The sequence below is a fragment of the Mustela lutreola genome, chromosome 9 (assembly GCF_030435805.1).
Source record: "Mustela lutreola isolate mMusLut2 chromosome 9, mMusLut2.pri, whole genome shotgun sequence".
Classification (NCBI taxonomy): domain Eukaryota; kingdom Metazoa; phylum Chordata; class Mammalia; order Carnivora; family Mustelidae; genus Mustela; species Mustela lutreola.
The window spans coordinates 116,536,023-116,563,306 of record NC_081298.1 but is presented as its reverse complement, the minus strand read 5'-3'; the positions used below and the strand labels follow the sequence as shown (position 1 = coordinate 116,563,306).

Here is a 27,284-nt window from a genome sequence, read left to right as displayed (position 1 = left end):
CAGTGTGGTAATTTTTTTTTCCTATCAGCGAAAAATCCTTGCCAATAGACAATGACACACAGTGTTTCTTTTTTTTTTTCTTTTTTTTTTTTAAGGTCAGATGTTCTGGGACTTCTTGTTCTACAAAAAGATGATGCTTGCCAGGTTCATTTTCCAAAGCATTACATTCTTCTCTGGAAGGAATTTTTTTTTTTAAATAGAACTACAACTGCTAAGTCAGAGAAGGTCATTGAAAAAGCCTGGTCCAATAAATAAGGTGCAATGTTAAGCAATACAAGACAATATCCTTGAACTTCCCACTACCCCTTACCTCTGCTTGCTTGTACCCTCATCCGTAGAGGCAGGACTACCTGCCCGGGAATACCTTAGCCGAGCAAAGCAAGGACGCATGAGATAATGTCTGTGAACTACAATAGATTCCTTGGAGACCGGAGCTGTTTGAATGCAGCTTTGTTAGTGGCAGCTGAGAAAATCTTTGGTGAGCCAGAAACCTGGGGACCTTTGGTTCCGGTCCATGACGAAATTAGAAAACAGCCATGTTTTTTGGCTCCTTCTTCTTCTCAAGCCATTTCATGGGGATAGAATTATAATATTATTTACTCAGGGAACCCTGGTAGTATTTCTGTTAATTTCCACACATTGAATGGTCCTGAATATTCCCCTGACTGCTTCCCATTTGCTTACAGAGATTTCGTATTTCTTTCCTACTCCTTCCCAGTTTCCATCCCTATGCACAGGTACTAGTTCAACGTCCTCTCTTCCCGTCCTGAAACTGTAGGAAGAACTGAAGATATCAGCATTTGACCTCTCTGGGGAGTGTTGCTTTGCCCATCCATGCTTGTCAGGTACACCCACGCGATTAAAACAACAACAACAACAACAAACCCGCTCCCACAGATACAGATGTACTGAGAAGATCTCTGCAAAAACACATCATCAGGAGAAGAGGGAGGTTTCCAGAGACTAAGAGTTCTTGAGAGCCAGCAAGGCGAGAGGCACCCCACAAGACACAACATTTATTCTCGTGACAGCCCGGAAAGTTAATTTTGCGGCTCCCATTTCACAGGGTTCAAAGGGGCTAAGTCACTGGCTCCAGACCAGACCGTTCCTAAGCATGGGAGCCAGGAGCCAAGGCCACAGTCCTGCCCTTTCCTGGGCATGCTGCCTCTCAGGGGCACAGGGAGGGTCCCCTATAAGAGGAGAGTGGGGACACTTCACCCCTTGCTGTCCCATGGCCCCCGGCTGCCAGGGGAGACTTTATAGCTCCATTCTGATCCGAGCTGGTCAAAGATTCAGGAATGAAAAATGCCCCCGTTTCTCTCCAGATCAGAATACAAGGGGCTGAACAAGAGGCCAAGCAGATAGGCAGCTGCAGGCTGCCAAAAACCATCTAATTAGCTTTCCCTCCGAGCGCAGGTCATTAGATCATGAAGAAAACCAACCCAGAGGAGCCAGGGACAGCTGAGCGCAGCCCGCCTCAACGTGGCTGTCCCTGCCCTGGCCTGGAAGCCCAGCCACGTTAGAAAAAAGGCTGCCCCATGGAACCAGCATCGTTCACAGCAGCCTGGCCCTTCCGACACATGCTCAGGGACCCCGCCACTCTTCTGCTGGCAGGCCTCCACGCAGCCCTGAAGAGGCAGTGCAATACATTTCTTCATGGAAATAATTCTTGCAAAAAGAACCTTTGCAACTGGGATGCAAACATGAGCAGAAAAATTAAGTGGTTTATCATTCTGGCCATGCTCTAAAAGCTTTTCAGAACTTTTTTTTTTTTTTAACACAACACTAGCAACTTCATTGCTGTGGTCAATAATAAAGAAATTTTATCTCGCGTGCTGGAATGTGACCTGCAGTTAGTCAGACGGTGCTTCTGTGGAGGGTTGGTGAGCTAGTCCCAAAACACACAAAAGGAATCTAACAAGGCAAAAGGTTGGAAACTAACCGTCAACAGTGGGTAAGCCTGGACCACGCTCCCAGAGGAAAGATCCAGAAGCTGGAATTAAGTCTGGGTTTATGCTAAGATACTCTGCAATTAATTGTTCCAGAGTGACTTACTCTACATGCCAGGGAAGGCAGGTGCTGAAGGAACAAGGAGAATGGGATGATGGACGGTAACCTGGACCAAGCTACTGAGGAGAGGCAAAGAGGCTGTGAGTCCAGAAGGCAGGAGGAGTGTGGATGAGTTCGTGTCGCACACACGAGGGTCGAGGAAGGTAAGTCCCGGGCTGGGTGGCTGGCAGCCTCGGGTGTGGACCCAGTCCTGCATTTGAAGCTCACGTGCACCCTGCACGCAGACGTGGCACAGACTCACCCTCGCAACGGCCGCCCCGGGTCATGCGGTACCCGCTGTCACAGTATTCGCACCGGAAGGCCCCCGCAGTATTGACGCAGTGCCCTTCCCCGCACACATCTGGCCTCAGGCACTCGTCAACATCTACATGAAGCAGAAAACATCGTCAAGTTGTATTTCTCAGAATAGAATTTCAAACCCCTCCCATCTCCCAGGTTGGTTTGAAGTCAAGAATAAAATAATTTATTCCTACCACCATCTCTTTGATTGGTTTGACATGTTTAAAAAATTGAGTGGTTCTGATTTATGGGGGGTCCAAAGCATTTACCACCTAGGGCTCCGCACACATTGGACACCCTTCATTCAAAAGTGATGGAGAAAAGATTCCATTTTTATATTCTCCAGTACCTAGCAGATGAATATGTCATAAAAGGTGTTCAGTAATAAATTCTGGGTTGCCTGAATAAGCAATAAGACTGATGGGATCTTAAGGGAGCTAACAACCCAGATCTGGGAATTTATGCATCAGGAAGAACACTGCCATTACCTATGCAGTTAGTACCCTCCTCACTGGCCATAAATCCTGCTGGGCAAATACACAAGAAACTTCCCTCAGTGTTTTCACAGCGTCCCTGGGAGCAGAGCTGTTGGGCCTGAGTGCATTCATCAATATCTATTAACAAAAATACAGATAAAAGGATTAGTGCAGTGTAGCATGAAATTCGGTCTCCCTGCCCATAAAATACCAGTGTACTATGCCCTGTGTGCCAAATCTTCCTAACAGAGGAGAACAGTAAGTGGAGACATGATCATAGTCCTCAGGTACTTGAAGGATGGTTACTAGGAACAGTGAATATGCTTACGGTGTATTGTTTCAAGAGCCAAAATTACAAACATGGCACTGGTGTTTCTGAAAAACAGATTTGGGTCAACGCAGAAGGACATGCCAGACTCATGAAGTCATCTAAGCTCTGAAATTTGCTGTGTGACTCCCAGGTCAGCTCAGCAGAGATGGCCAGAAATACACTGAAAGGGATTCTTCTGTTGCACATGTGGGTGAAGCTAGACCAGATCATAACTGCTCCTCCCAACTTCATATTCCAGGGTTCCAAACAGAATACATAGGATGTATGTAGGCAAATTCAAGAGAAAAAGCTGTGGGAGAGAACAGGTGGATCCTTCCCTTGACCTAACCCACATGTACATGTGAAACCAAACAGCACAAGTCACACAGCCTGCAGAACGGCAGTTAGCACACTAAAGCCACATTAATTGGGTCTTCGCCTTTGTTGCTTTCTATTAATTGGGTCTATGCCTTAGTTGCTTTATAACTCTTAGTGCTGAATTTCCTTTTTCTAAAAAAGAGAAAAATTAAATTTAGTGTTCACGTAATGCACTCAAATAATTTCCATAATGTTAATATACCTTGGAGATACCTTTTTTTTCCCAAAGAACGATGTACAAGACCCTGTGTTTTGTAGATTCATTAACAGCTTTGTGTCAGCTTGTTTTCCTTTTTTTTGTCAGCTTGTTTTCAGTTTAGAAATCGTTTTTAGAAATCAGATTTTATGCATTTACATCAATGTAAGTCTTTATTGTGGTACATATTAAATTTATTTTGCTAAATACATGTTTGTAAGTAGCTATTTCTACCATTTTATTGTTCTATATTTTCTTGTATTATTCTACTATACCTAGAAACCTCTGGAAATTTTTTCACGTTTACCTTTTTTTAAAAAATTTTTTGCACCTTTATCTAATTATATTACATTTGGCCAGGTAGGTAGGTAGGTAGGTACATTGAACCAGGAGACAAGAGCATCCCAGAAGATTAATAAACCTCTTTTTGGGCTCTCTTAGTTTGGGGATAAAATTTTGAAAAAATTAAACACAATAACATTTCCCATGATAATTACATAAAACATGTTCTTAATGTGTAAATATTTGGTATTTAATAATTTCATCTATCAAAAGCGTCTCTTACCAACACATTTCCTCTGTTGCTCACTGAACCTGTAGCCCTCATAGCAAATACAGGTATATCTCACGGGTAGGTTAATGCAATGTCCTGCTCCACAGATATCGGGGTTCACAGTACACTCATTGATTTCTTAAAAATAAATAGAGAAAAAAAACAGACATCAACAAAGAGTTCACCCAACAAAGAGTTTTTTTCAAACCATCCCTGTGAATTTTCTGCTTAGCTTATCATTAGGTATGCAGTTAGAAGACAAAGGTCACCTCTAATTTATCCAGAGAAAATAAAAACCTTACTTCAACAAGATACACGCACCCTTATGTTTACTGCAGCATTATCTACAATAGCCAAGACATGGAAGTGACCCAATTGTCTACCAAAAGACAAGTGGGTAAAGAAGATGTGGTATAGACAGTGGCCGATAACTCAGCCATAAAGAAGAATGAGATCTCTCCATGTGTGACCACATGAGTGGACCTAGAGAGTATTCTGCTAAGAGAAGCAAGTCAGAGAAAGACAAATACCACACGATTTCACTTACATATGGCATCTAAAAAAACAAAACAAATGAGCAAACAAACAAAAAAGCAGGGATAGACCTTAAATACAGAGAACAAACGGTAGTTGCCAGAGGATGGGCAGGTGGGGGTTGGGGCAAGGTGGGTGAAGGGGAGTGGGAGATACAGGCTTCCAGTTACGGAAAGATGAAGCCACCGGGATGAAAGGCACAGCGCAGGTACTCTAGTCGATGGTAGTGCAACAGCATCATGTGGTGACCGACGGCTGCGCGTGAGTGAGCATGGCATAGCAAACAGACTTGTTGAACGACTCGGTTATATGCCTGAATCTAATGCAACACTGTGTCCACTTTACATCAATTTGGGAAAAAAAAAAAAAAAGACAGCAACCTCTAAAATCAAATATAAATTCATTTGCTTACTGCGTAATTGCTCAATTAGTTGCGCCCCAAATCATCAATAATTCTTAATAGAACAATCTCTAAAATGAACGGGAGTGGAGAGTGACTCAGAAAAGGGCACTTTGGAAGTTGCAAGATAATCAATTCTTTCTAACTTCTAAGAGGGCCTGCAATGAGTTTCTATCCACTCCAGTTAATGTGACAGGATGGACTTGGAACCATCAGGTGAGTTCTCCTGATAAGAAATATGTGGTAATGTTTTATTCATTAGCAGGTCAAATTCAATTTCCAACAACTGTGTCCAACCTCCTCCAAAATTTCTCTTTAATTCTCAAGAAAGGTTTACCATTTCTCATCAAAGCCAAACTTCTGGGTGTAATTCACTCTTTAAATCTTTTTTTTTTTTTTTAAAGATTTTATTTATTTATTTGATAGAGAGAGATCACAAATAGACAGAGAGGCAGGCAGAGAGAGAGGAAGGGAAGCAAGCTCCCTGCTGAGCAGAGAGCCCGACATGGGACTTGATCCCAGGACCCTGAGATCATGACCTGAGCCGAAGGCAGCAGCTTAACCCACTGAGCCACCCAGGCGCCCCGGTGTAATTCACTCTTAATTTGTTAATTTCAGCATAAGCATATTTGTATTGAGGTAAAGCAAAATCTTCTTCCCAATCTTCTTTGCTAAATCCTTTGTGATCCTAATGGTTCCTGCTGGAAACTCGCTTCTTCTGTAAGGCCTGAGCAGACTGGCACCCTGAGTCCTCACTTTATTCGGGGAACACACTATGGTAGAGGCAGGAATCCATGCTCAGTGAAGGCCATCAAAATGAGCTTCATGACCAAAAGAATATAAGATGGCCTTAAATTACCTGAGGACTCAAAAGTGGCCTCGTAAGAGGAAGTCTCCTTAGTCTGTTTTCGATGACTTTGTAAGATGTTATAGTGGCCTTGTGATGGTGGAGCAGACCAGCTGGTAGAAGCCCAGGTTTACAGACAGTGCAAACACAAATCCTGCTGCCCTTTCTTTGCTGTGTAACACAGGGGCCAGTTACTCAAACACTCTACGTCTCACTTTTCTGTGTGTTAGATAAATGGGAATAAACAGAGCACCAACTTGAGCGTCAGGTTCAAACACAGCTAATGCACACAGCCCAATGTCTGGCACACTACACATGCTCAATGCAAGCTAGTCATTAAAGACCTACATTGAGACCCGAAACCATAAGAACCCTAGAAGGAAGCACAAACAGTAATTTCTCTGACATCGGATATAGCAACACTTTTCTAGATATGTTCCTTGAGGCAAGGAAATCAAAAGCAAAAATAAAATACTGGGACTTTATCAAGACAAAAGGCTTCTACACAATAAAGGAAACAATCAACAAAACTAGAAGACAACCTACTGAATGGGAGAAAATATTTGCAAATGATATACCTCGATAAGGGGTTAGGATTAAAAAAATATATAAAGTGCTTGAAGTGCTTGTATACCTAAATACAAAAAAAAAAAAAAAAATCCACTTAATAAATGGGCAGAAGACATGAAAAGACATTGCTCCAAAGACCTACAGAAGGCCAAAGGACACATGAAAAGACATTTAACATCATTTGTCATCAGGGAAAATGCAAGTCAAAACCACAGTGAGACATCACCTCACACCTGTCAGGGTGACTAAAATCAACAAAAGAAACAAATGTTGGTGAGAACATGGAGAAAAAGAAACCCTCATGTACTGTTGGTAGAAATGCAAACTTGTGCAGCCAAAACAGTATGGAGGTTCCTCAAAAAATTAAAAACAGAACCACCATATGATCTAGTTATTCCACTACTGGGCATACCAAAAGAAAATAAAAACACTAATTCAAAGGTATACACATACCAAGATGTTTACTGCAGCATTATCTACAATAGCCAAACTACAGAGACAGCCCAAGTATCCACTGATAGAAGAATGGACAGAGAAGATGTGGTGTAGATATATACAATGGGATATTACTCAGCCATAAAAGGAATGAAATCTTGTCATTTGCAACGTGGATGGATTTCCAAAGAGCATAATGCTAAGTGAAATAAGTCAATCAGAGAAACACAAGGACCATGTGATTTCACTCATAGGCAGAATGAAGGAAACAAAACAAATGAACAAGGGGAAAAAAAGAGACAAACCAAGAAATAGACTCAACTATAGACAACAGACTGATGGTTACCAGAGGGGATTTAGGTAGGGGGATGGCTGAAATAGGTGAAGAAGATTAAAAATACCTTATGATCAGCACTGAGTAATATACAGAATTGCTGAATCACTATTTTGTATACCTGGAACTAATATAATAATGTACATTAAGTATACTGGAATTTAAAAATTAAGAAATTAAAAAAATAAAAATTTAAAAAAGGAAATAAGGGAGGAAAGTTCCTTTAAGTAATCCATATATTTAATTTTTTTAAATTTTACTGATTTAACAGTGGATTATAAACCAATAACTTTTTTTAAATTTATTTTTTATAAACATATATTTTTATCCCCAGGGGTACAGGTCTTTGAATCGCCAGGTTTACACATTTCACAGCACTCACCAAAGCACATACCCTCTCCAATGTCCATAACCCCACCCCCCTTCTCCCAACCTCCCTCCCCCCAGCAATCCTAAATTTGTTTGGTGGGATTAAGAGTCACTTATGGTTTGTCTCCCTCCCAATCCCATCTTGTTTCATTGATTCTTCTCCTACCCACTTAAGCCCCCATGTTGCATCTAAACCAATAACTTTTTATGTGTAAGAAAGCCCAGCTAGCCATTATTATCATCATTGTAGATGTTGTTCCTTTTGAGGTCATTTAAGAATATATAACAAAGAAACTGCACATTTATAACAATGTTACCTTGGACTATGATCCCATTCCCATCACCAAGTAAACAACGCTCACAAGGCATGCTGCCATGGGAGAGTCTGAGTGCTCAGGGCAAGCAGACCAGGGCCTCAAGCAGGATAAGCTATAGCAACAGCGTTGCTCGAGGGGGTCTGTGGTTTGAGGGTGAAGAAAATCAGGTGTGCTACCATCACCAATAACCTACCATGCATTCTGCAGGAGAATGTGAAAACGCAGTGCTTTAACAAAGACTCACTATGGACATGACATGAATTAGGGCTGAGGCTGCTTTCCAAAAACCCAAACCACAGTATTCATTTCTCATCAACTGCTATTCACTGTGCTTTGACTTTAAGACAATTGGTGCAAATTATTTGGAAAGTCACTTAGACTTTAAAAGGAAGCATATGCATACAGAGCTGCAGTATCCACTTTGATACCCCGTGCTTACAAACTACCCAGACCTTTAGTGAGCCTATTTATGCTAATTCACCACCAGAAAAATAGACTGGCTTAGTCTGTTTAATGTAAAGTCACAGAAAACATACAGTAACTTGAAAGGCTAAAAACATGGGTAACTAACATGACTGCTTAAACTTCAGTGACTGGTAGTAATGGAAAAAATGAATTATGAAACATATACAGCATAATACATCATTGACATGATAGGAAAATGCTTATTTGTTAAAAATATATAGTTGGTTACAAATACAGAATATAATCTAAATTCCAACATACACAGAAAAGATAGGAAAGAAAGAAATCTCCATGTTATGATTATGGGAATTAGTATTTCTGCTCTATATTTTTCTTCATTTTTCAAAATTTCCACAATGAACATGTATAATTACTTTTATAATCAGACATCTTCCTTTAAAAAAAAATCATTTTTATGCCACAAAAATCTGAAGGTAAAAGGTCACCCTCTCCAGGTTAAAATCTTAGACATTCAGCGTTCTCTTCTCTGTTTACAGGAATTCCTTACAAGAATAGTGTGAAAATCGCATCTCTAACCATCTATCCCATATTGTAGGTAGATGCCTTCTCTGAAAATTATTGGTATTTACTTTTCTCGATTTTCTCTGTAATTACTGATCTTCCTTTACAGTTTTCTGACATTTTCTTAAAACAGAAAAGATATATTGATCAGATTTTAAAAAAAGATCAGAAGATGAATTAATGTAGTCGGGATAAGGATTCAGAACAAGTTCAAGTCTATAATAATCTGGGGTTTTCATGCAGTGCTTGAGCAGGACTCGCTGCCCCAATACCCACACATACCAATTTGTTGATTACCAAATATCTGTAACTTTCCAAGCATAGCTATAGAATGGAAGTTTTACATGTGTGAACAAAAATCTTCAAAACTGTGTGATGTTTAAATCAAATATAATACATCCTTACACCATAGTCTGCCAACATATTTAAACTGTTCCTTTTTACATCAGCTCTAAAATAGGGGAAATACTCAAGAAATGTACAGCTTAGTCTTTGGAAATAAAGTGAATATAATGGCCTTTTCTTCCATTCTAGTATCTTCAGAAGAAGCTCTGAGGATAAATATTTATGAGGAATGTTTTAGGATCTTTACCTGATTACCTCACCGATAAAGTTTATAGAGATACAGCTTAAAAAGGTTGATCCCAGTTGGCAGGGTACTAATGTATGTAAGAAAATGTTACTGTGACACCACTAGAGGGTACTAAGAGATACATCAAAGGAGTGGAGGGACATTTACTAAAATGTACTTGATTTCTACCCTGTTTGTCCCATTTTTTAAATGTAAGTGATTAATTAATGTGACTTTCATCAGTGTGGCCTCAGAGCTCCCTTCCATCGTGAGGCAGGATTCCACCCTTGTAAGTAGAAAGAAGAGTTGTAACACCATCAAAACACCTCAGAATTTTTCAAACAAGTCTCCTAACCACCTTTGCCTGTGCTTTCCCCTCCTTTTCTATTAGATTTAGATTTTCAATCTCCAGGGTGTATTATTACACAGAAAGGCAAGTCCTGAAGGTACTATTTTGAGGAAGATTTGGAAAAATTCTCTCATTTTTTCATTTTTTTTTAAGGAAAAAGACATTATGTTTTTTATTTTTCTAAGAGGTCCCTCATACATAGGGATGTGAATCTGTTCCCATAAAATGAATCAGCTTATGTTGAAATCTACAATTCTTTGAGCAGACTGTGTGGACATAAGCACAAGAATTATTGCAAAACCTCACAGAGGAAACACTAATTTATTGGTCTCCAGGGTATTCTAGTTAATGAAAAGGTCTAGACTTCTTTAGCATGTTTGGTTTCTCAAAGAGATCATCAAGAGGCTCTTTCTACTGGATTCATCCCTAATGCTCATCACATGTCCCCTGGTCCTCAGGACCACCTTAATTTTTCCTACTCTCTGTGCCCCTAAGACACCCTTACCTTCACCTGGTCAAGGACCATATTCTGTTTCTTTCACTTAGAGTTCCATTTAGAACCTGGAAAAAGAGCCATTACCAAAAGCCAATGGAAAACCAAATACTCTATTTATCACAGCAATAAGGCCAACAGTGCATTTAAGAGTTTGATATCTTCAAATGTAGTGATTCGAAGGGGCACATGCACCTGAATGTTTATAGCAGCAATGTCCACAACAGCCAAACTATGGAAAGAACCCAGATGTCCATCAACAGATGAATGGATAAAGAAGATGTGGTACATACAACACACACACACACACACACACACACACACACACACACACACACAGGAATACTATGCAGCCATCAAAAATGAAACCTTGTCTTTTGTAATGACATGGATGGAACTAGAGGGTATTATGCTAAGCAAAATAAATCACTCAGAGAAAGACAAATATTATATGATCTTTCTGATATGAGGATTTGAGAGGCGGGGCAGGGGGTCGGAGGGAGAAGGGCAGGAAAAATGAAACAAGATGGGACTGGGAGGGAGACAAACCATAAGAGACTCTCAGGAAACAAACTGAGGGTTGCTGGGGGGTCAGGGGAGGAGGGGTAGGGAGGCTGGGTTATGGACACTGGGGAGGGTATGTGCTGTGGTGAGTGTTGTGAAAGGTGTAAGACTGATGATTCACAGACCTGTACCCCTGAAACAAATAATATATTATATGTTAATTTTAAAAAAAGAATTTGGTATATTTATTACATTTTTTCCAAAATGAAAAAGAAAGCTTTTTGGCAAAATATAAGAATGAGTATGCTGACCTTTCACTTTTTTCCTCATTAGATGATTACTCAAAGTAAGTAAGTAACTAAGTAAATAAAGCCTGGAAATATTAAAGCACGGCGATTTTAAATGAAAAAAGGAGTTCATTTTCCATCAGCATACAGAGTTTACTGAAGCCGTAATGACCGGCAATACACTTTAGGGACAAACATTTTTTAACGGGGTCAATTCTGAACTTTGGAAAAGCCCTGATGAGCAAATAGTTTTTATAATGTTGGGCCATGATCATTACAAAGGTTTCTACAAGGTAGTCATGAAAGTCAAAGAATAATTTTTGGCTGTTATGTGAGAGCCATGGAGGAAGTTTGGGAAGAGGAGGAAGAAGGCGTCAAATGTTAATTCATGGAAAGGTTTACAAAAATGCTCTGGCTTCCTAGCTGCCCCACAATGAGCATAAATTGTCCCACAACAATTGAAACAGATGTTTCCACTTCGCAAATATTTGCCAGAGGTTTGATTTTCCAACCTATCCTTGAGCTATTAAGACACTATGCTAAATCAAGAATTTATATGCTGAAATGTATAATTTATTTGGAAACAGTATGCCAATAATGTCACAGGCCACCAAATCAGCTGTTACGAGTGGAATATATCACACTTATGTCCTGCAAATGTGGCTCACTTCATAATTACTGCATGTCAAAGTATGTTTGAAGGAATCTGAAAAGGCTCCTTCCAATCTTACCACCATAAAGATATCATCACTAAGCAATGTGGAGCTGATTTTGTTTATTTTAGATTCTTATGTATTATTCTATTCCTTTCTTCAACTTGTGAGACAAACTAATAGTGACAAGATTTACCTCCTCTGTGTTTTAGGGAAAAAAAAAAAAACCGTTGTGTAACAATCTGGACAGAACGGATCAGACTGCTCCCTTAATCTATATGTTTGGCTCTCATATCAACCAATGGGAACATCTATAGTTTGATTTAAATTAAATTTGATACAAAACAATTTTCTTGCTCTAGTGTAGATTGCTGATTATTGTGTAGCTCTAAAATTGCAGACCATTTTAATTCAAAGACTGTAATATTCTCCCCATGGATTGTTCGAGAAAGATTTCTCTACTATAGGATGTAGGAACACCTACAAATGCTGCATAAAATTTCAACGTCACTCTTTTCCTGGAAGGAAACAGTCGTGCTTCCAACATGTGATAGCAGATGTTGGCCCTGTATCTTTGCCAACCTCAAATTAAGCTGTCTTCTAACAACTTCATAGAGCACAGCCACTTTTTTTGGGAAAAAGTTCAGTTGAAGCTAAGTACCTTCAATTTGTTTTTCCTCACACAGCTGCATTTACATGGCAAAACTGCGTTTATCTAGTCAATCTTATTCAACCTCTACGAAGCTTGCTGGCAAAAAGTCCACCCACTGAAGTCTGCCATTGTTAAAAAGGCATAAAACTGTACTTGTACACTGGAAAACAGAAACGTAGGTATACAGTATTCAGACCTAGTACATTGCATTGTCACACTGCAATTTTCCTTTCTAATAATTGAGGTCAACAGTGTGAAAATCCTTGCTGTCCAAGATGGTGTATTGTATCTTGGTGTATGTTTCAGTGCACAGCAGATTCTCTTACAGATGTGCTTAATAAAGCAAGCAGACCCATAAATGGCTTCAGAATAGAGAAGAACTGTTTAGTCTTGGCCATTAAAAAACAACAATAACAACACTATCATTTCATTGCATCACTCTAGAAGTACTGAGAAGATCTGATATTTCTCTATCACTTAACTCAGTATTAAGAGTAAAATCAAAGAGCGGTTGCCATGCACTAACTGGGGAAGGCTACAGCTCTGGCCGGCTCTGGCTACAGTGCCCTGAACTGGGTAAAAACACAGTGAGGTCCATGATGTGACTCTACGCTCCTTTGTCAAATGCACTTCATCTTGGAACACACAGGTGCTTTCTAAAAACACTTTCCAGGGGTGCCTGGGTTGCTCAGTTGGTTGAGGATCCAACTCCTGATTTCAGCTCAGTGCCAACATCAAGGGTCCTGAGATCAAGCCCAGTGATGGGCTCTGCATTGGGCTTGGAGCCAGCTTGATATTCTCTCCCCCTCTCCTCACCCCCACACCTGCCATGTTCAGCTTGCACATGCACTCTCTTTCTCTCTCAAAAACAAAACAAAATAAAACACAAAACAAAATAAAATGCTTTCCAGTCTGATGTCTCAATTCAAATATCTAAGAGAACTTACAACCATATTTTTGAGAAAACAGCCAAAAGGTTTTTTAACATATAAAAATAACATATTTTTATATGATTTATTTTATATATATATTACTTATAGAATTGTACTGTTTTTTCATATAAAACATATACATACTTAAGGTACACAACTTGATGTTTTGATATACACAAGCATTGTGAAATGATCACTGTAATTCACCTAAGTAACACACTGAGCATATTTTTATTTGAAAAATTATGCATATCATGTTTCTGAGGAAGGAGTATTTTAAGAAAGGCTGTAGACTCCTCTATTGACTTCTCTTGTTATATACAGCCAACCTCATCCTGACCGTCAGTCAGCATGATACATCTTGGTGATCTATTTCTGACTATAAAATATTTGCCCACTATACAGTATATGGAAAATAGAAAATATTCCACATCTCTCGGATCTTACTATAAAAAACAACCACTGTTAATATCTGGCATATTTTCTCCCAGGAATTTTCGCAATGTATAAGGTGTTTATTTATTTATTTAAAAAAAATTTTTTAAAGATTTTATTTATTTGACAGACAGAGATCACAAATAGGCAGAGAGGCACACAGAGAGAGAGGAGGAAGCAGGCTCCCTGCTGAGAGCCTGATGTGGGGCTTGATCCCAGGACCCTGAGATCATGACCCAAGCCAAAGGCAGAGGTTTTAACCCACTAAGCCACCCAGTTGCCCCCTCCCTTTTTTTTAAATAACTGGTATGGTGTTCTCCATTCCTTTATTTTCATACACTTTGTCTTGTGTTTAATAGCATTTTGTGACCGTTTTCTGCTAGATTTCAATAAAAATTGTTCAAAAATAGTGTATTTCATGGCATCATGTTCCAATGCCTAGATGTAACATAATTATCTATTTCCCTATAGTTAAATATTTAGATTGTTCCTACTTTTTCTCTATTAAAGCTGGTGCTGTGGCAAGTATCCATTTATATAAATCATTATCTCAGTCTTCAGAGACATTATTTCTTCACACTAGATATTTCAATATAGGATTACTGGGTTAAAAGTTCTGAATATTTTTGGGGCACCTGGGTGGCTCAGTTAATTGTCTGCCTTTGGCTCAGGTCATGATCTCAGGGTCCTGGGATTGAGTCCCGCATCGTCATGGGTGGTGGGAAAAAAAAAAATCCCTGCTCAGCAGGGAGTCTGCTTCTCCCTCCCCCTGCTCATGCATGTGTTCTCTCCGTTTCTTTCTCCCTCTCAAATAAATAAACTCTTTTTTTTTTAAAGATTTTATTTTTACTTATTTGAGGGAGAGAGAGAGAGCTAGCATGCACAAGCAGGTGAAGGGGCAAAAGAAGAGAAAGAGAAGCAGGCTCCCTGCTGAGCAGAGAGCCCAATTCGGGGCTCGATCCCAGGACTCTGAGATCATGACCTGGGGCAAAGGCAGTCACTTAACCACCTGAGCCACCCAGGCACCCTATTTTTAAAATCCTTCATACATTATGCCAGTTTGAGCTTTCCAAAAGTGGTGAACCAGTTTACATTCCTTTCAGCAATGTGTCTGACCTCAATTTTACTCTAGTAAAAATTAAATGCTAATTTGATAATAATTATTTTGATCTGCATTTTCTTTGATTATGGGTTGACATTTCCTATTATATGATTTTTCTATAAATTACTTGATTTTATTATTTTCCCATTTTCCTATTAGTATTTTTATTGCTGACTTATAAGAGCTCATTATACATTAAGGATATTAATTTTTATGCCGCTGGTTTGTTTCACATTACTATAAATGTTTATAATGTGTCATTAATGATTAAAATTATTATAAAGAATTTTGAAAATATATAAAAATAAATCAAAGAACAAAGATTATCTGTGATCCTATGAATTGGTAATGGTTGAACACTTTGATGTACTTTTTAATTCATGTATTTTTTGGTGTTTTACTTGTTTACTTTTTTTAAGATTTTATATATTTTTTGGACAGAGAGCACGTGCAAGCAGGGGGAGGGGCAGAGGGAGAGGGAGAATGTGGGGCTTGATCCCAGGACCCTGAGATCATGATCTGAGCCAAAGGCAGACACTTAACCCACTGAGCCCCCCAGGAGGGAGCCCCTTGGATGTGCTGTATCTTTCTCTGTGTTTGTAAACATTTAAAAAATAAAATTGGAATCATACCGTGTTCTGTATTGCTCATTTTGCCAGAAGCATCTCCTCATGACATTAAATAGCCTTTTACAGCATTAAAACTATGAGATATTTCACTGTGTATGTACCATAATTAATTTAAGTATTCCTGCTTTTTAACAGTATTTAGATGATTTCCAAAGATTTGTTATTATGACTAACCTGCCCTGAGCCATCTCATATCTTTGATACAATTTTGATACCACATTTGACAGGAGGCTCACCCCCACGTCTCAAGCACAGGCTGCGGCACGTACCACCACACCCACCTGTGACTTGGGTAGGCGCAATCACTTGGCTGGCACTTGATGTAGAAGCTTCGGGAGCTACTTCCACAGGCACGGGAGGTGATGTTTTTTCAATCACTACTATATATGAGAAAGGAGGGGATGAAAAAAATTAAAGCCTGTTAGGTGCTTGGAGGTCCCATTCCAAAATGCAAACGTAATTTAAGTCTACTAACATATCACAGTCCTGCTTGGATACAAAGGACTCTTATAGATCCCGAAAGCCCCTGGTAGTCATCTATAGCCTCAGTTTCAACATTCAGCAGGAATATATGAGAACAATTCAGAAGCCAGGGAAAAAAGAGCCTTCATCAAATGATGCCCCTCAGAAGTGTTCTAACAATATATACCTACTCCTGGCCACTGAAAACCATGAGAAACTTAAGTTCCTTCTACCATTCTAAACCATACAAGACCACCCCTACACTAACATTATGAGTATATTAATATTCTTAAGAATATTATAATATTCTTCAGATCAACAGAGGTTACCTGGAAACTGTGGGTGCAGGTGAATAGTTGAGATGCCTGGAGAAAGCTGGGGTTGACCAGGCTCAAGTTTGGTTTTCTCTTGATCCAATGAATGTATTTCCTGGGCGGTTGTATTAAAAAGAAAAAGAGAGAGAGAGAGCAAGAACTGAAAGTAGGAATTATCTTCAGTTTCCACACATTACTATCTTTACTTGATTCTACTCTTAGAAAGCCAACAAGTATCATGAGACACTCGACAATGACCTGTGCAGTTTTGTGGGGTAAAAATGCATATAGGAAGTGATGCTGAGCCGCGACTAAAGCAAGCCTTTGATTCCCCCAGCGGTGCTGATGTATGTACACACCCCCAACTGTATCCCAGGGGGGTCCAAAGCAAAAGGTCCCTTTAGACACTGTAAACATGTGGCTCAGGGGCCCACATCTGGTCTCAAACAAGGCAAAACAAACTCCAATGGAGAACTAAGCTGTCCTCTCATGGACATGGTACCCTGCTCTAGCAAGATGACCAGCCACACTCTGCAGAGTAAATAACGGGAACAGCACATGTGTCAACCAAAAACACACAATACATTAAAATATTTTAAGCCGGGCAGTCAGTAAGGCCTCTCTCAAACCTCCCATCCAGTAACTGTGCACCTCCAGCTCTCAGCGTAGTCAAGCAGAGCAACACAAACACGGGGACCTGGACCCGGGGCTTCCTCACGCATCCGGCGGCCCCCTCCCATCCTCTGGACCGGAGGTGAAAACACAGACTGGGGGCACTTGTGATGTAGCTTCCAGTTAGAGCTGCTCGGGGCTCCAGCAGACTGAACCAGCAGAGACAGCAGCTGGGGCCAGCATGCCCACGCCCCACGTCCTCAAAAGCATTCATTGGGTTACTTGGTCCTGGCTGCCCTGCACACCACTGCTATCTTCCCCAAAGCTCACTCCCTAGGTCTGTTTCCCTTTTCATGGCCGTCCTAATTTCAACGATCTGCTCTTTCGCTTTTCATAAAATAGATATCCTGCCGGGGTAGCTCATCAAAGACCCAATTTCGTAGGCATGAGTCTTAAGAGTGACTCTATTTCGATCTTCCATGAGTACCTCCAATCCATCCCTGCCAAAGCCCTGCAGGCTCTCATTCCGCGGTCTGCGTGTCTGTCAATGCCACAGGCATTAAATCATGTTGCAAGTCACACTATGGTCCCTGCTCTTCCATTCTTCGTTCCAAGCCCTGCCCAGCTGCACTGTTCTTTATATTTGTTGACCTTTTCATACCCACAGCCCCCACTGCCCTGGTCTGGACTCTCTGTGTCATCCTGTTTATTATAATCATCTAACTGGTCTCTTAAGCTCCCTCATCTCCCTATCTCGGTTAATTCTGCTGTGATTCATCTTCCATAAAGACTGAGCAACTATTACTTTCCCCCACATTTTTCCATCTTAAGAATACAGACTAATCTTCCATTACCTATTCAAGGGGACCTCAATCAGTCAAAATGGCAACCCATTCCCTGCAGCCCGTGGTCAATGCCCACAAGGAACAGACCACCATCAGGTGTTTATGCACTCCTGAGACTTACAGACAGCATCTCCCCCATCAGCACAGGGCAGCAGACTTCCTAATCAATGCTCCTTCTCCACTGGACAAGTGGAGTCAAGAGAGAGAAGCACAGTATCCCACCCTGATTACAGCTGCAGCTGGATTTCAAGCCTTCCTCAGCAGCCCCAAGTTCTCCTTCTAACCAAGCCTCCCCTGTTCCCCCAACAGACCTCTTGCTATCTCCTCCACTGCACCTATGCACATATAATTTCCCACCCACAGGCTACCCTGCTTTCTCTTCATCCATCTTAACATCATGAGACCTCCGCGAGGAGTCAAGACTGCAAAGACTATGACGGCATTTTCCTCACTGTCTCATCTCCAAAAAATTTACAATGTAAATTGTTAAATTTCAGAATTTAATGAGAGTTACCATAAACTCCATCCTCAACAGCGAAGAAAATAGGCTATCAGGGAGCTGGCTGGTCTGCTCATGACCTGAAGGATTGCTTCCACATATCAACCAAGACTGAATTCAAAATCAACAAAATTGCAAACCACTGCACGCTACTGACCTTTAGAAACACAATCCAGGAGCTGTAAATGTGCATATAAAATATGCACATGTGTTCTACTTCTTTTGGTGTCAATGTAACAACATTCTTCTTTGTTGGCCGCTGTCACTCTAAAACCCTACGTCTTTATTGTTCTGGATTCTTTCAGCACTTAGGTAGAACCCTGAAGTTATCCTATCCCATATGCATAAGCTAAAAATTTTAAAAACTTTTATAATAATTTATAGGTGTTCGTGCCATCTGAATTCTAACACTTGGGTGTGAAGATTTAATAATGATCTAATTTTCATGTTATTAAAGAATCAAAGCAAGACTCAGACGGGGTACAATATTACATAAACAAGGCTTAGATCCAGCAAATTTGTATATTTCCTATGAATAAATCTCACAATTCATGGTCCCATTTTTATGCCAAAAAAAACAGAAGGCTGACTTAATATTTCTCTAAAATTTCTAAGAACCAATATTCTAGTATTGGGTTGTAACTTCCAAGGGTAAGTAAGCTCTGTTCTTTTAATGTAACCAAATACCATGCATGTTAAATTTTAGTTGACTTAAGAAGTACTTCACTCAGTATATGAGAAAATGCGGAACATATATATATCTCCACTCTTACATATATAAGAATTCACAATTGCATATAATCTTTTTTTCTATCCACAGTCCAGGCCACGAACTGACTTGAATTCTGTTTAAACCTCTGATTCCATCAGTCCCACCGTTTTCTCTCACTACAATTCACGTTCCATGAGAACAAGGAGTTTTGTCTGATTTGTTCTCGATTGTTATCCTAATACTCAGGATAGTGCCAGTTACGTAATAGGTGCTCACTAAATATTTCTTGAATGAATGCTATAATTCCTCACACCAAATAATGAATACTAGGCATGTTACTGTATTTAAGTTTTAAGAATCCATAGACTATCAATAGGTATTCTAAAAGAAAATCATTTTGATAGTAAAAACAAAAAACAAAAAACAAAGACTTGCAAATAATGAATGAATTACCTTCTCAGGGGGTGCAGTTGCCACTAAAACCAGAAAAGAAAGAAGGGCATTAGTACAATCTAAGTCAATACACCACATAATGGATAAATTTTAAAAAAACAATAAAAGTCAATTGTCACTCCAAAAGGATTAAGAATCAAACAAAATAAAATGCAGAATTATGGTCATCTGCCATTTTGGAGAATTTTACACAAGATCAACAGACATACACTCCATGCTACATCATTCCTTAACTACCAAAGTTCAGGTAGATGTGATGAAACTCTTTCCAACTCTCTCATTGACTGAACAGGTTAAAGGAAACAATACTTTCTGGTTCATTATTTTAGGGCTGATCTCAATTTTATGGAACTTCCCTTATCAAAAAACATTTTCATTAATTGGCCATGTACTTATCCTTAACATAATATATGATACTGGATGTTAATGTTAAAAAAGGAAGCCACTATTTCAATAAGAGATTTAAGACTGGGTACTGTACTCGTAATCTTTATTGAAGCCCCGCGAGCATCGTCAGTAAGATAAGCTAACTAAATTAGAAGGAGAGAAATCACAAGCCAATAAAAGCTAATTAGAGATTAGCATCAGTATATTGAACAGATTACATATTACAAAATCATAACATTATTGAGAAACAGTGGGAGTGGTTATGCCTTTGGATTTAGAAAGACTTGCTTCTCATTAATCGGCCTTTAGTATTAGTTTTCCAGGTTATGATTAACAACTACTGGGGTTTTTCTCATTAGTCATCATCTCCCTGAACATTAGTGTACAGTGTTGGTAGATGCTTAACTTCCAAAAGCAATGAGGGAACCAGATGGCTTATCACTGCTGCTATATTCTTGTGGTTGGAAAAAATCAACTGAACGGTCTGTCCTGCTTAACCCACCAAGGATGTCCTGAGGCAGAAGCTGGACCAGAGCCCATTTCCTCCTGCCTGTGCAGAGTATGAGCCATTGCAAACATCTGCAAACATACCGCAAGTGTAGAGCAAACCAGTCAATACTGTCAATTCTAGGTGAGGGCTTCCCTGCTCTGCCTAACAAGAAGGGCCACAAGTAGAAAAGTGAAATACAACAGGCTAGAACACAGAAAAATTCAGAGATCTAAAAAAAAGACCTCTCTAGAACGCAGCTTAGCCAAGCTCCTGATTCTCTACTAAACTAGATACCTTTTCTCCTCAGGAAATCCATAAATGGGCACCCTATATTCTGACCCACTAAACTGTGAGAAGCCAACAGGAGCGTCATTAAAGAAAACACATATTCTGTATAAATCTAAAATGTTTGCTCCTTCTATCTGTGATAAACATTCTTAGGATAATAAAGATATTCAAGGGATTGAATATGCTGGCTTATATAAAGAGACACAGTCAAGGTCAATTGTCTCTAGACTCCTAGAATACAAAGCTATACCCTCTTTCTTGGAAAAATGTGATTCTCGGCCCCATTACATATTCTGCATATGACACATGGCAAGCCATGTACCCTCTCTAGGCCTCAGGCTTCTGAGAAAGTCAATGAAAGGACTACACAAGGTGATTTCCAAGATCCCTTTGGGGACTCTACTGTCCTGCCTCATTGGTCTCCCATGATCCCTGACTGTCTGTTGCCCTCTATTTCCAATGGAAGCTCCATCAACGCTTTAACTTCTTTAAGTCTGTAGATTCCACTTAGTGAAGTAGGTAACAATTTATTAAATGGCCCTCTAGACAAAGAAATGAACTAGGGTTATTCCCTTAAGGATGTAAATTACCCTTCAGGAATAAACACCAAGACAAAGTAGCCCCCAACAATCCCTGAGATCACCACAGAATATCGTTACCTGCTCCAAACACATTACTCTACAGAGGTGGTTCTCAATCAGAGGTCATTTTACCTCACAGGGACATTTGGCAGGGCTGGACACCCTTCTGGTTGTAACACCTGGAGGGGAAAGGGTGCAACTCGCATCTAAAAGTTCGAGCCCAAGGAGGTTGATGAAATCCTACCACACACAAAGAATCATCCTACAGTATCAATAGTGCTGAGGTTAAAAACCCTGTTCTAGAAGGGTATTAACAGAGAAACCAAAGACCCACAAGATGGAGGGCTGGGTCCTCGATCTACTTCCACTCTCACCTTCTGGCTCCGCCACGCCTGGCCCGTGTTCCCGGGAGAAGGTCAGGGCCTCCACTGGCTCTTCCTTGGCTGGGAGAGGTGGAGGATGAGTACTTTTAGCAACAGGTTGAGTGTTCTTTGGCTTGACAAATACAGGTCCTTTACCTACATGGTGATGGATTGGCCTGCGTCTATGAACGCCAGAAACCGTATAACCCATTCCACCAGGACAGATTTCCTTAAAAGCAGCTAGATTTGGGATGGGAAAATATTCCTTTTAAAAATCTAAAAGTGCAAAACTTATACAGAGGAAAATATCATGATGAGTATTTCTTAGTAAATCATCATTAATATAGTTACATTTAAAAATTTCAAAAACAGATGCATAATGCTTGAATTTCTCTTAAACTTGCATATTTACAGAAAAAAACCCAACCCTTTCTTTTATTCAATACTTCTCCATCTGTTAACTCCTTATCAATATTATATATATAGCCTACATAGCACATATAGAGAGCATATATTCATATATACTATATATTTCAACAACCAATTAGGAGATACCATATATACATTATCTACATTTAGTTTTCTCTATCATATGATATATCACATATATGGAATCTATGTAATATATTAGAAGGTTTTTACATACAGAAGATACCATATATACTATATATATTTCATAGGGTATGTGTATAAGGTCGACAAAAACCAGGCTTTCTTCTTTTCCTCCTGCTTTGGTATAATTGCATTAGTTATTAACAAGGAACTCAGAAATATCTCTCTACACTAGATGACTAATAAGAAGGCTAAAAGAGAAAAATCAATCACTGGTCAGGGAAATGAGATGCTGAAATTTTCATAATTTGTTTCTAGTTGAAGAGTCAGCCAGAATGGAGCGTATCAGTGGATATGGTGAGGTTGATGAAGAAGGACTAAAACGGGGAGTGTTTTTGAAGACAGTCTCAGGATAGTGAAAAGGAATCCGGCAAAGAACTAAAGGGATGAGGGAGAAAAGTCAAGAATAACAGGACATGCCAAGTCAGAATGGAGTTATTTTCAAAAAAAAGGGATGAGGAGGCAACAGCCTGATCTTGACCAGCTGGCTTAATTATCCAGAGGACAGGAGATGTTCTGTGCCCTGGGACTGCTATCCTTGCCAGGAAAGTGGTCTTGCCTGTTTTAAAAAAAAAAAAAAAAAAAAAAAAAGGCAGACTGGGCACATAGGATCTGCTAACCTCCACTGCATCATCTCCAGGAATAAGTGAAAGAGAAAGACAGGGGTGGCGAGGCAGTGTGTGGCCTGAGAAGGAAAATCCACCTAATCCCTTTGGTGTTGGTTTTGGAGGCAAGTTACCAAACGCAGACACTGAGGAGCTTATGGTCAACTTTTTTATTTCTACTTTTCAAATTGAAAGTAAAATAAGTCACTTCTCCCTTCTACTCAACAAGAGATCCCCTATTGAGTGTTCTGGACCTAAAATTAGTCCTCAATAAAAAGGAAACTCTAAAATACTCCTTGAAGCACACTAAAACAGTGTTTTTCTAAGGACTGCGCATTAAATGGTGGAAATTCATTCTTAAATTTAACTATAAAATACAATTCTTACTTGAAAGACCAGATGTTTCCAGAAGACAACATGTTTTCCTATCAAATATTTGCAGTATTAATGAATCAAATGTTGGCAAATCACCACATAACCAAAAATTGGATAAGTACAAAAAGTCTATCTTTAATGTTATTTTCCAGTTTAGTTACTGGATGTTACGAAGATGTTGTCTTGTGTTACTTATTTATTTTTAAAGTTTTTATTGTGTTATGTTAGTCACCATAAAATACATCATTAATTGTGTTATATCCATCGTCTTGATTTATGCATCATGTAAGAGTTACAAAGCTATTAAAATTGAACTTGAAGAGAAATGGATCTATAAATTCCGAAGGTCATTTATTTCATGGATTTTTATTACTTTTCAATAGCTAATCCCACAGGGAGATACCAGGCCCTCGTGAAGGTGTCCAAAATTACATAGCTACCAAAATACCATCAACACTATACTCTCCTCTGCCTTATCAATTCTTTCTGACCCTAACCACCAACAAAGGTGAGTCATGAAATTTACGTTGATATTTAAACCTTGTCTGCTGCTCTGCTGCTGTGTAAGCTACAGCTTTGAGACATTCAACAGTCCCCGTGAGAGTTGATGTACTTCCCTAGGTGGAAAGCACCTTATCAAACAAGCACCTCGTGAGTCTTTTTTATGGTCACCACATGCTGTGAAATAGGGACCACTCCTCCCTTGATAATATCACGCCTGCTATTCGCAGGTCATGTTTCTTTCTCTTCCTGCTTGAGAAGTTGAGGACTCGTTGGTAGGAGTCAGGCACTGAGAGAAATATAGTTATCCTTTAAGGGCCTTAGGCAACTATGTACCAAACTAAAGTATGAGGTTTATAAAGTGTAAGTCGATTAAACTTCCATTAATATTCTGACTTGGAAGTTCCTCAGTGCACTAACAGGATCTGCCCCTGAGTTATTAATCTTCACAGCACAAATTCAGTCGTGAAGATAATTCCCTCCATTTGCAAATGGAGAAAGTGACAAGCACATGTTCAACCAGTGAGTGAGTGAGTGAGTCCACCTCCGCAGGGCCTCATGGCCGTGCATGGGACACGTGGCCAGTCTTTAGGATGGCACGCGGCCCAGCAAGGTCTCTGGTCTCTTCACACTTCTGAACGCTAGACTCGAGAGGAAGTGTCATGTTACAGAGAAACAGGAAAATCTCTTTTCCATTGATTCAACCTTCTATGGCCATGGTTTGTACAAAACAGATAAAAATACGTTGTATTATTAACACGTCAATTAGAAGTTGGAAACCAAAAGTTCCAAAAGTTGGAACACAAGCTGCCAGAATCCTCCTGGGTCCTTGTGTGGCTGGGAAGGAATAGGAGGAGCATACAGCTGGTCATGTCTTACCTGTGCCTGGAAGGGGACATTTCTCACAGTGTGGGCCCCAGGCCTTGCCCACGCTACAACAGCAGAGCTGCTTGGTGAGGTGAACAGACAGAGGGTGCATACACTGCCTTCCGGAACTGACCAGACGGTAACAGGGCCCCTTCTCTTCAGAGATCACAGGGGTATCCGCTGAAGCAGAGAGATAAGGCCTGATGTCACCCAAGAAACAACAAAAGACTACATCGACTTTTCCTGTCATAATAAAATGAACCCTAAAGTCTGGGTTAGATCCCATACTTCAGAACAAATTTAGGTAGATTTAGGGCATCGCCTTTCCTGATTTAGAGTCTGTTTACCAAATGTGTTTTAGAATCAGGGCCCCAAACCTCCCTGTCCCTATCTGGCCCCTTCGTCCATTCCAGCAAGCATTAGATCAGGTATGTGTACGTGAAGTAAACAGAAACCATTTCAACCAAAATCAACCGCCCAACTGAACCTAGGTACCTATTATCAAAATCACGACATCACTTATTTTCTTGTATTGAGCCATAATAGGGATCGTTCTGGGGCAGTCTGGTAAACAAGCAGGCGTGGTGAACATCAGGAACTTAACATAGCTGATGCTGAAGCCAGCTCTTGCCCTTCCTAAGGACAGTGAGAACTTGCAGGACTCGCTGAGGGCCAGTCTACAGCAGATGGGAGGCAGGGAGCAGCTTCTGACCTGCCGGGCTACACGAGACAGCACATCCGGGAAGGCAACGTTGTGTTCAGTCCCTTAGAAAACATGCAAAAGCACACCAGCCCATAGTCATCCAAGACCTAAGCCCGATTCCTGATGCTTCTATTCTAAGTTTAGTACATAAGACTTCACTAAACCAACCGCTAGACACTCTACTGAGCACATAAGGCAGCTATGAGGATAAGATACAGTCCTGCCATTGAAGAGTTCGTTTGTTTCCTAATGTAAAGGTGAGCCAGATCTAGGCTAAGCCAAAGTGCTGAACAGACCAAGCTTGATGGTCGCCCTTCTCCCATCCCAACCAAAGTTCTTCCCTACTGTATCACCGGCCAGATGGGGTTCTTCCAATTCGCCTTTCCCTTACCCAATTCCTCTGGCTCCTGCCACTTCCAAAATCACCTTCCCTTCCTGCCCAGATCTCAGTTTTCAACCGTTCTAAAAGGACTGACACCTTAGGCAGTTCTCTAAGAAAGCTTCTGATCAAATTAAGGTACTACAACACAGTGAAAAGAGCAAAGGTTTGTAGAGCCAGGCAGATCTGGATTCTCACAGGACGTCTACCACGTGCCAGCAAGACAACCTGTGGAAGTCACTGGGACTGTGATGGTTCCCTGGATCTTCCCGCTGGGCTAGACCACAGCCAGGAGGTATTTGGTCAGACACAGGTCTGACAGTTGCTCAGAGGGTATGTTTTACCGGAGATTAACATTTATATTGGTAGACTTTGAGCAAAACAGGTAATCTCTAGAACGTGGTTGGGCCTCACCGTACTAGTGGAAAGGCCTTAAGAGGAAAAAGACTGAACTTCCAGAAGAGGAGGGAATTCTGTCAGCAGACTGCCTTCGGACAAACACGGTAACACTAACTCCTCCCCTGGTCTCCAGTCTACCAGCCTACTATGTGGATTCTGGACTTACGAGCCTCTACAATCACGTGAGTCATTTCCTTTAAAACCTCTCTCTCTACACACACACACGTGCACCCACACACCCAGCCTCATTTGCTCTGTTTCTCTGGAAGGAACGCTACTACCCTGGGTGAGCTTCAGTAACCCTCACCTAGGAATAAAAGGCTCAGTGGGATTAGAAATACCATCTGCTCATAAAGCTTTGGTACAGAACAGACACAAAATACATATCAGCCACTCTTTTTAATGAAAGTATATATCTCCATCCTCTCAATGGACATTTACACACATCTTGATCGTTGCTTGGAGGCAGAATTTGAACAAAGTGAAGATATTCAAAAACAGCTATTATTGGTGAATAGGGATGTGGAAGCAGCGGATTGAGGGGAGCAGAGGAGACCTTCCCAAAGCTTCAGAACTTATCCAGGGCTACTTAAAAAGTGCTCAGAGGAAAAAATTTGAGTGTTTTCCTCTCCCTTCTCCTACTTACTTTCTGGAATCTGTGTAAGATTGATGAAGGATAAAGGTCACAAAGCAAAAATAAAAGACAATGTAAGCATGGCTATCATCCCCAAAGGGATAATGAATCCCCGGAATGACTGAACATCACTCACATGGCATGTGTGTGTTTGTGTGTGCACGTGCACCTATAGGTCATACAATCTTAAGAACATATACCTAGTTCTAGTAGAAGCAGCTTATAAGGGATTCTACCAAAAAACTTCCTCTTCAAATTATTTGGAACTGACAACACATATTTCCATAGAAACAATGTCAGGCCATCTCACAGGAGCCCATTTACACGTGGCAGGGCTTAATGATAACACTGACTGCATTAATGTCAGTTCTAGATCCCAGGAATGAGAGCCATTCAGAGCACGGCAGAGAGTTTCCTCAAATCCGTGACACTGGCTAATGGAGACATTGACTGCCTTCCACTCCCTTCTCCACTCTCCCTTCTATGTATCCACCTCACCCTCGCACCCAGGCAAGTGATACTGTATCAGGCACCATCTTCGT

The 27,284-nt window shown here is 40.3% G+C and overlaps 1 protein-coding gene across 10 annotated transcripts in view; it reads right to left on the bottom strand.

Moving 5' to 3' along the window:
• LTBP1 (latent transforming growth factor beta binding protein 1) overlaps positions 1-27,284 on the bottom strand; it is a 403,430-nt gene that overhangs the window by 113,003 nt on the left and 263,143 nt on the right. For 6 of the 10 annotated variants that reach the window (XM_059188603.1, XM_059188601.1, XM_059188602.1 and 3 more), the window contains 8 exons: positions 24,640-24,807; positions 21,680-21,907; positions 19,560-19,582; positions 16,454-16,553; positions 15,944-16,042; positions 4,275-4,400; positions 2,838-2,963; positions 2,312-2,434 (listed from right to left, as the gene is read on the bottom strand). In XM_059188603.1, the coding sequence (XP_059044586.1) occupies positions 2,312-2,434; positions 2,838-2,963; positions 4,275-4,400; positions 15,944-16,042; positions 16,454-16,553; positions 19,560-19,582; positions 21,680-21,907; positions 24,640-24,807 (993 nt within the window). The remainder of the gene's footprint in view (positions 1-2,311; positions 2,435-2,837; positions 2,964-4,274; positions 4,401-15,943; positions 16,043-16,453; positions 16,554-19,559; positions 19,583-21,679; positions 21,908-24,639; positions 24,808-27,284) is intronic. The other 4 variants (XM_059188606.1, XM_059188604.1, XM_059188610.1 and 1 more) reach the window with 2 other exon arrangements.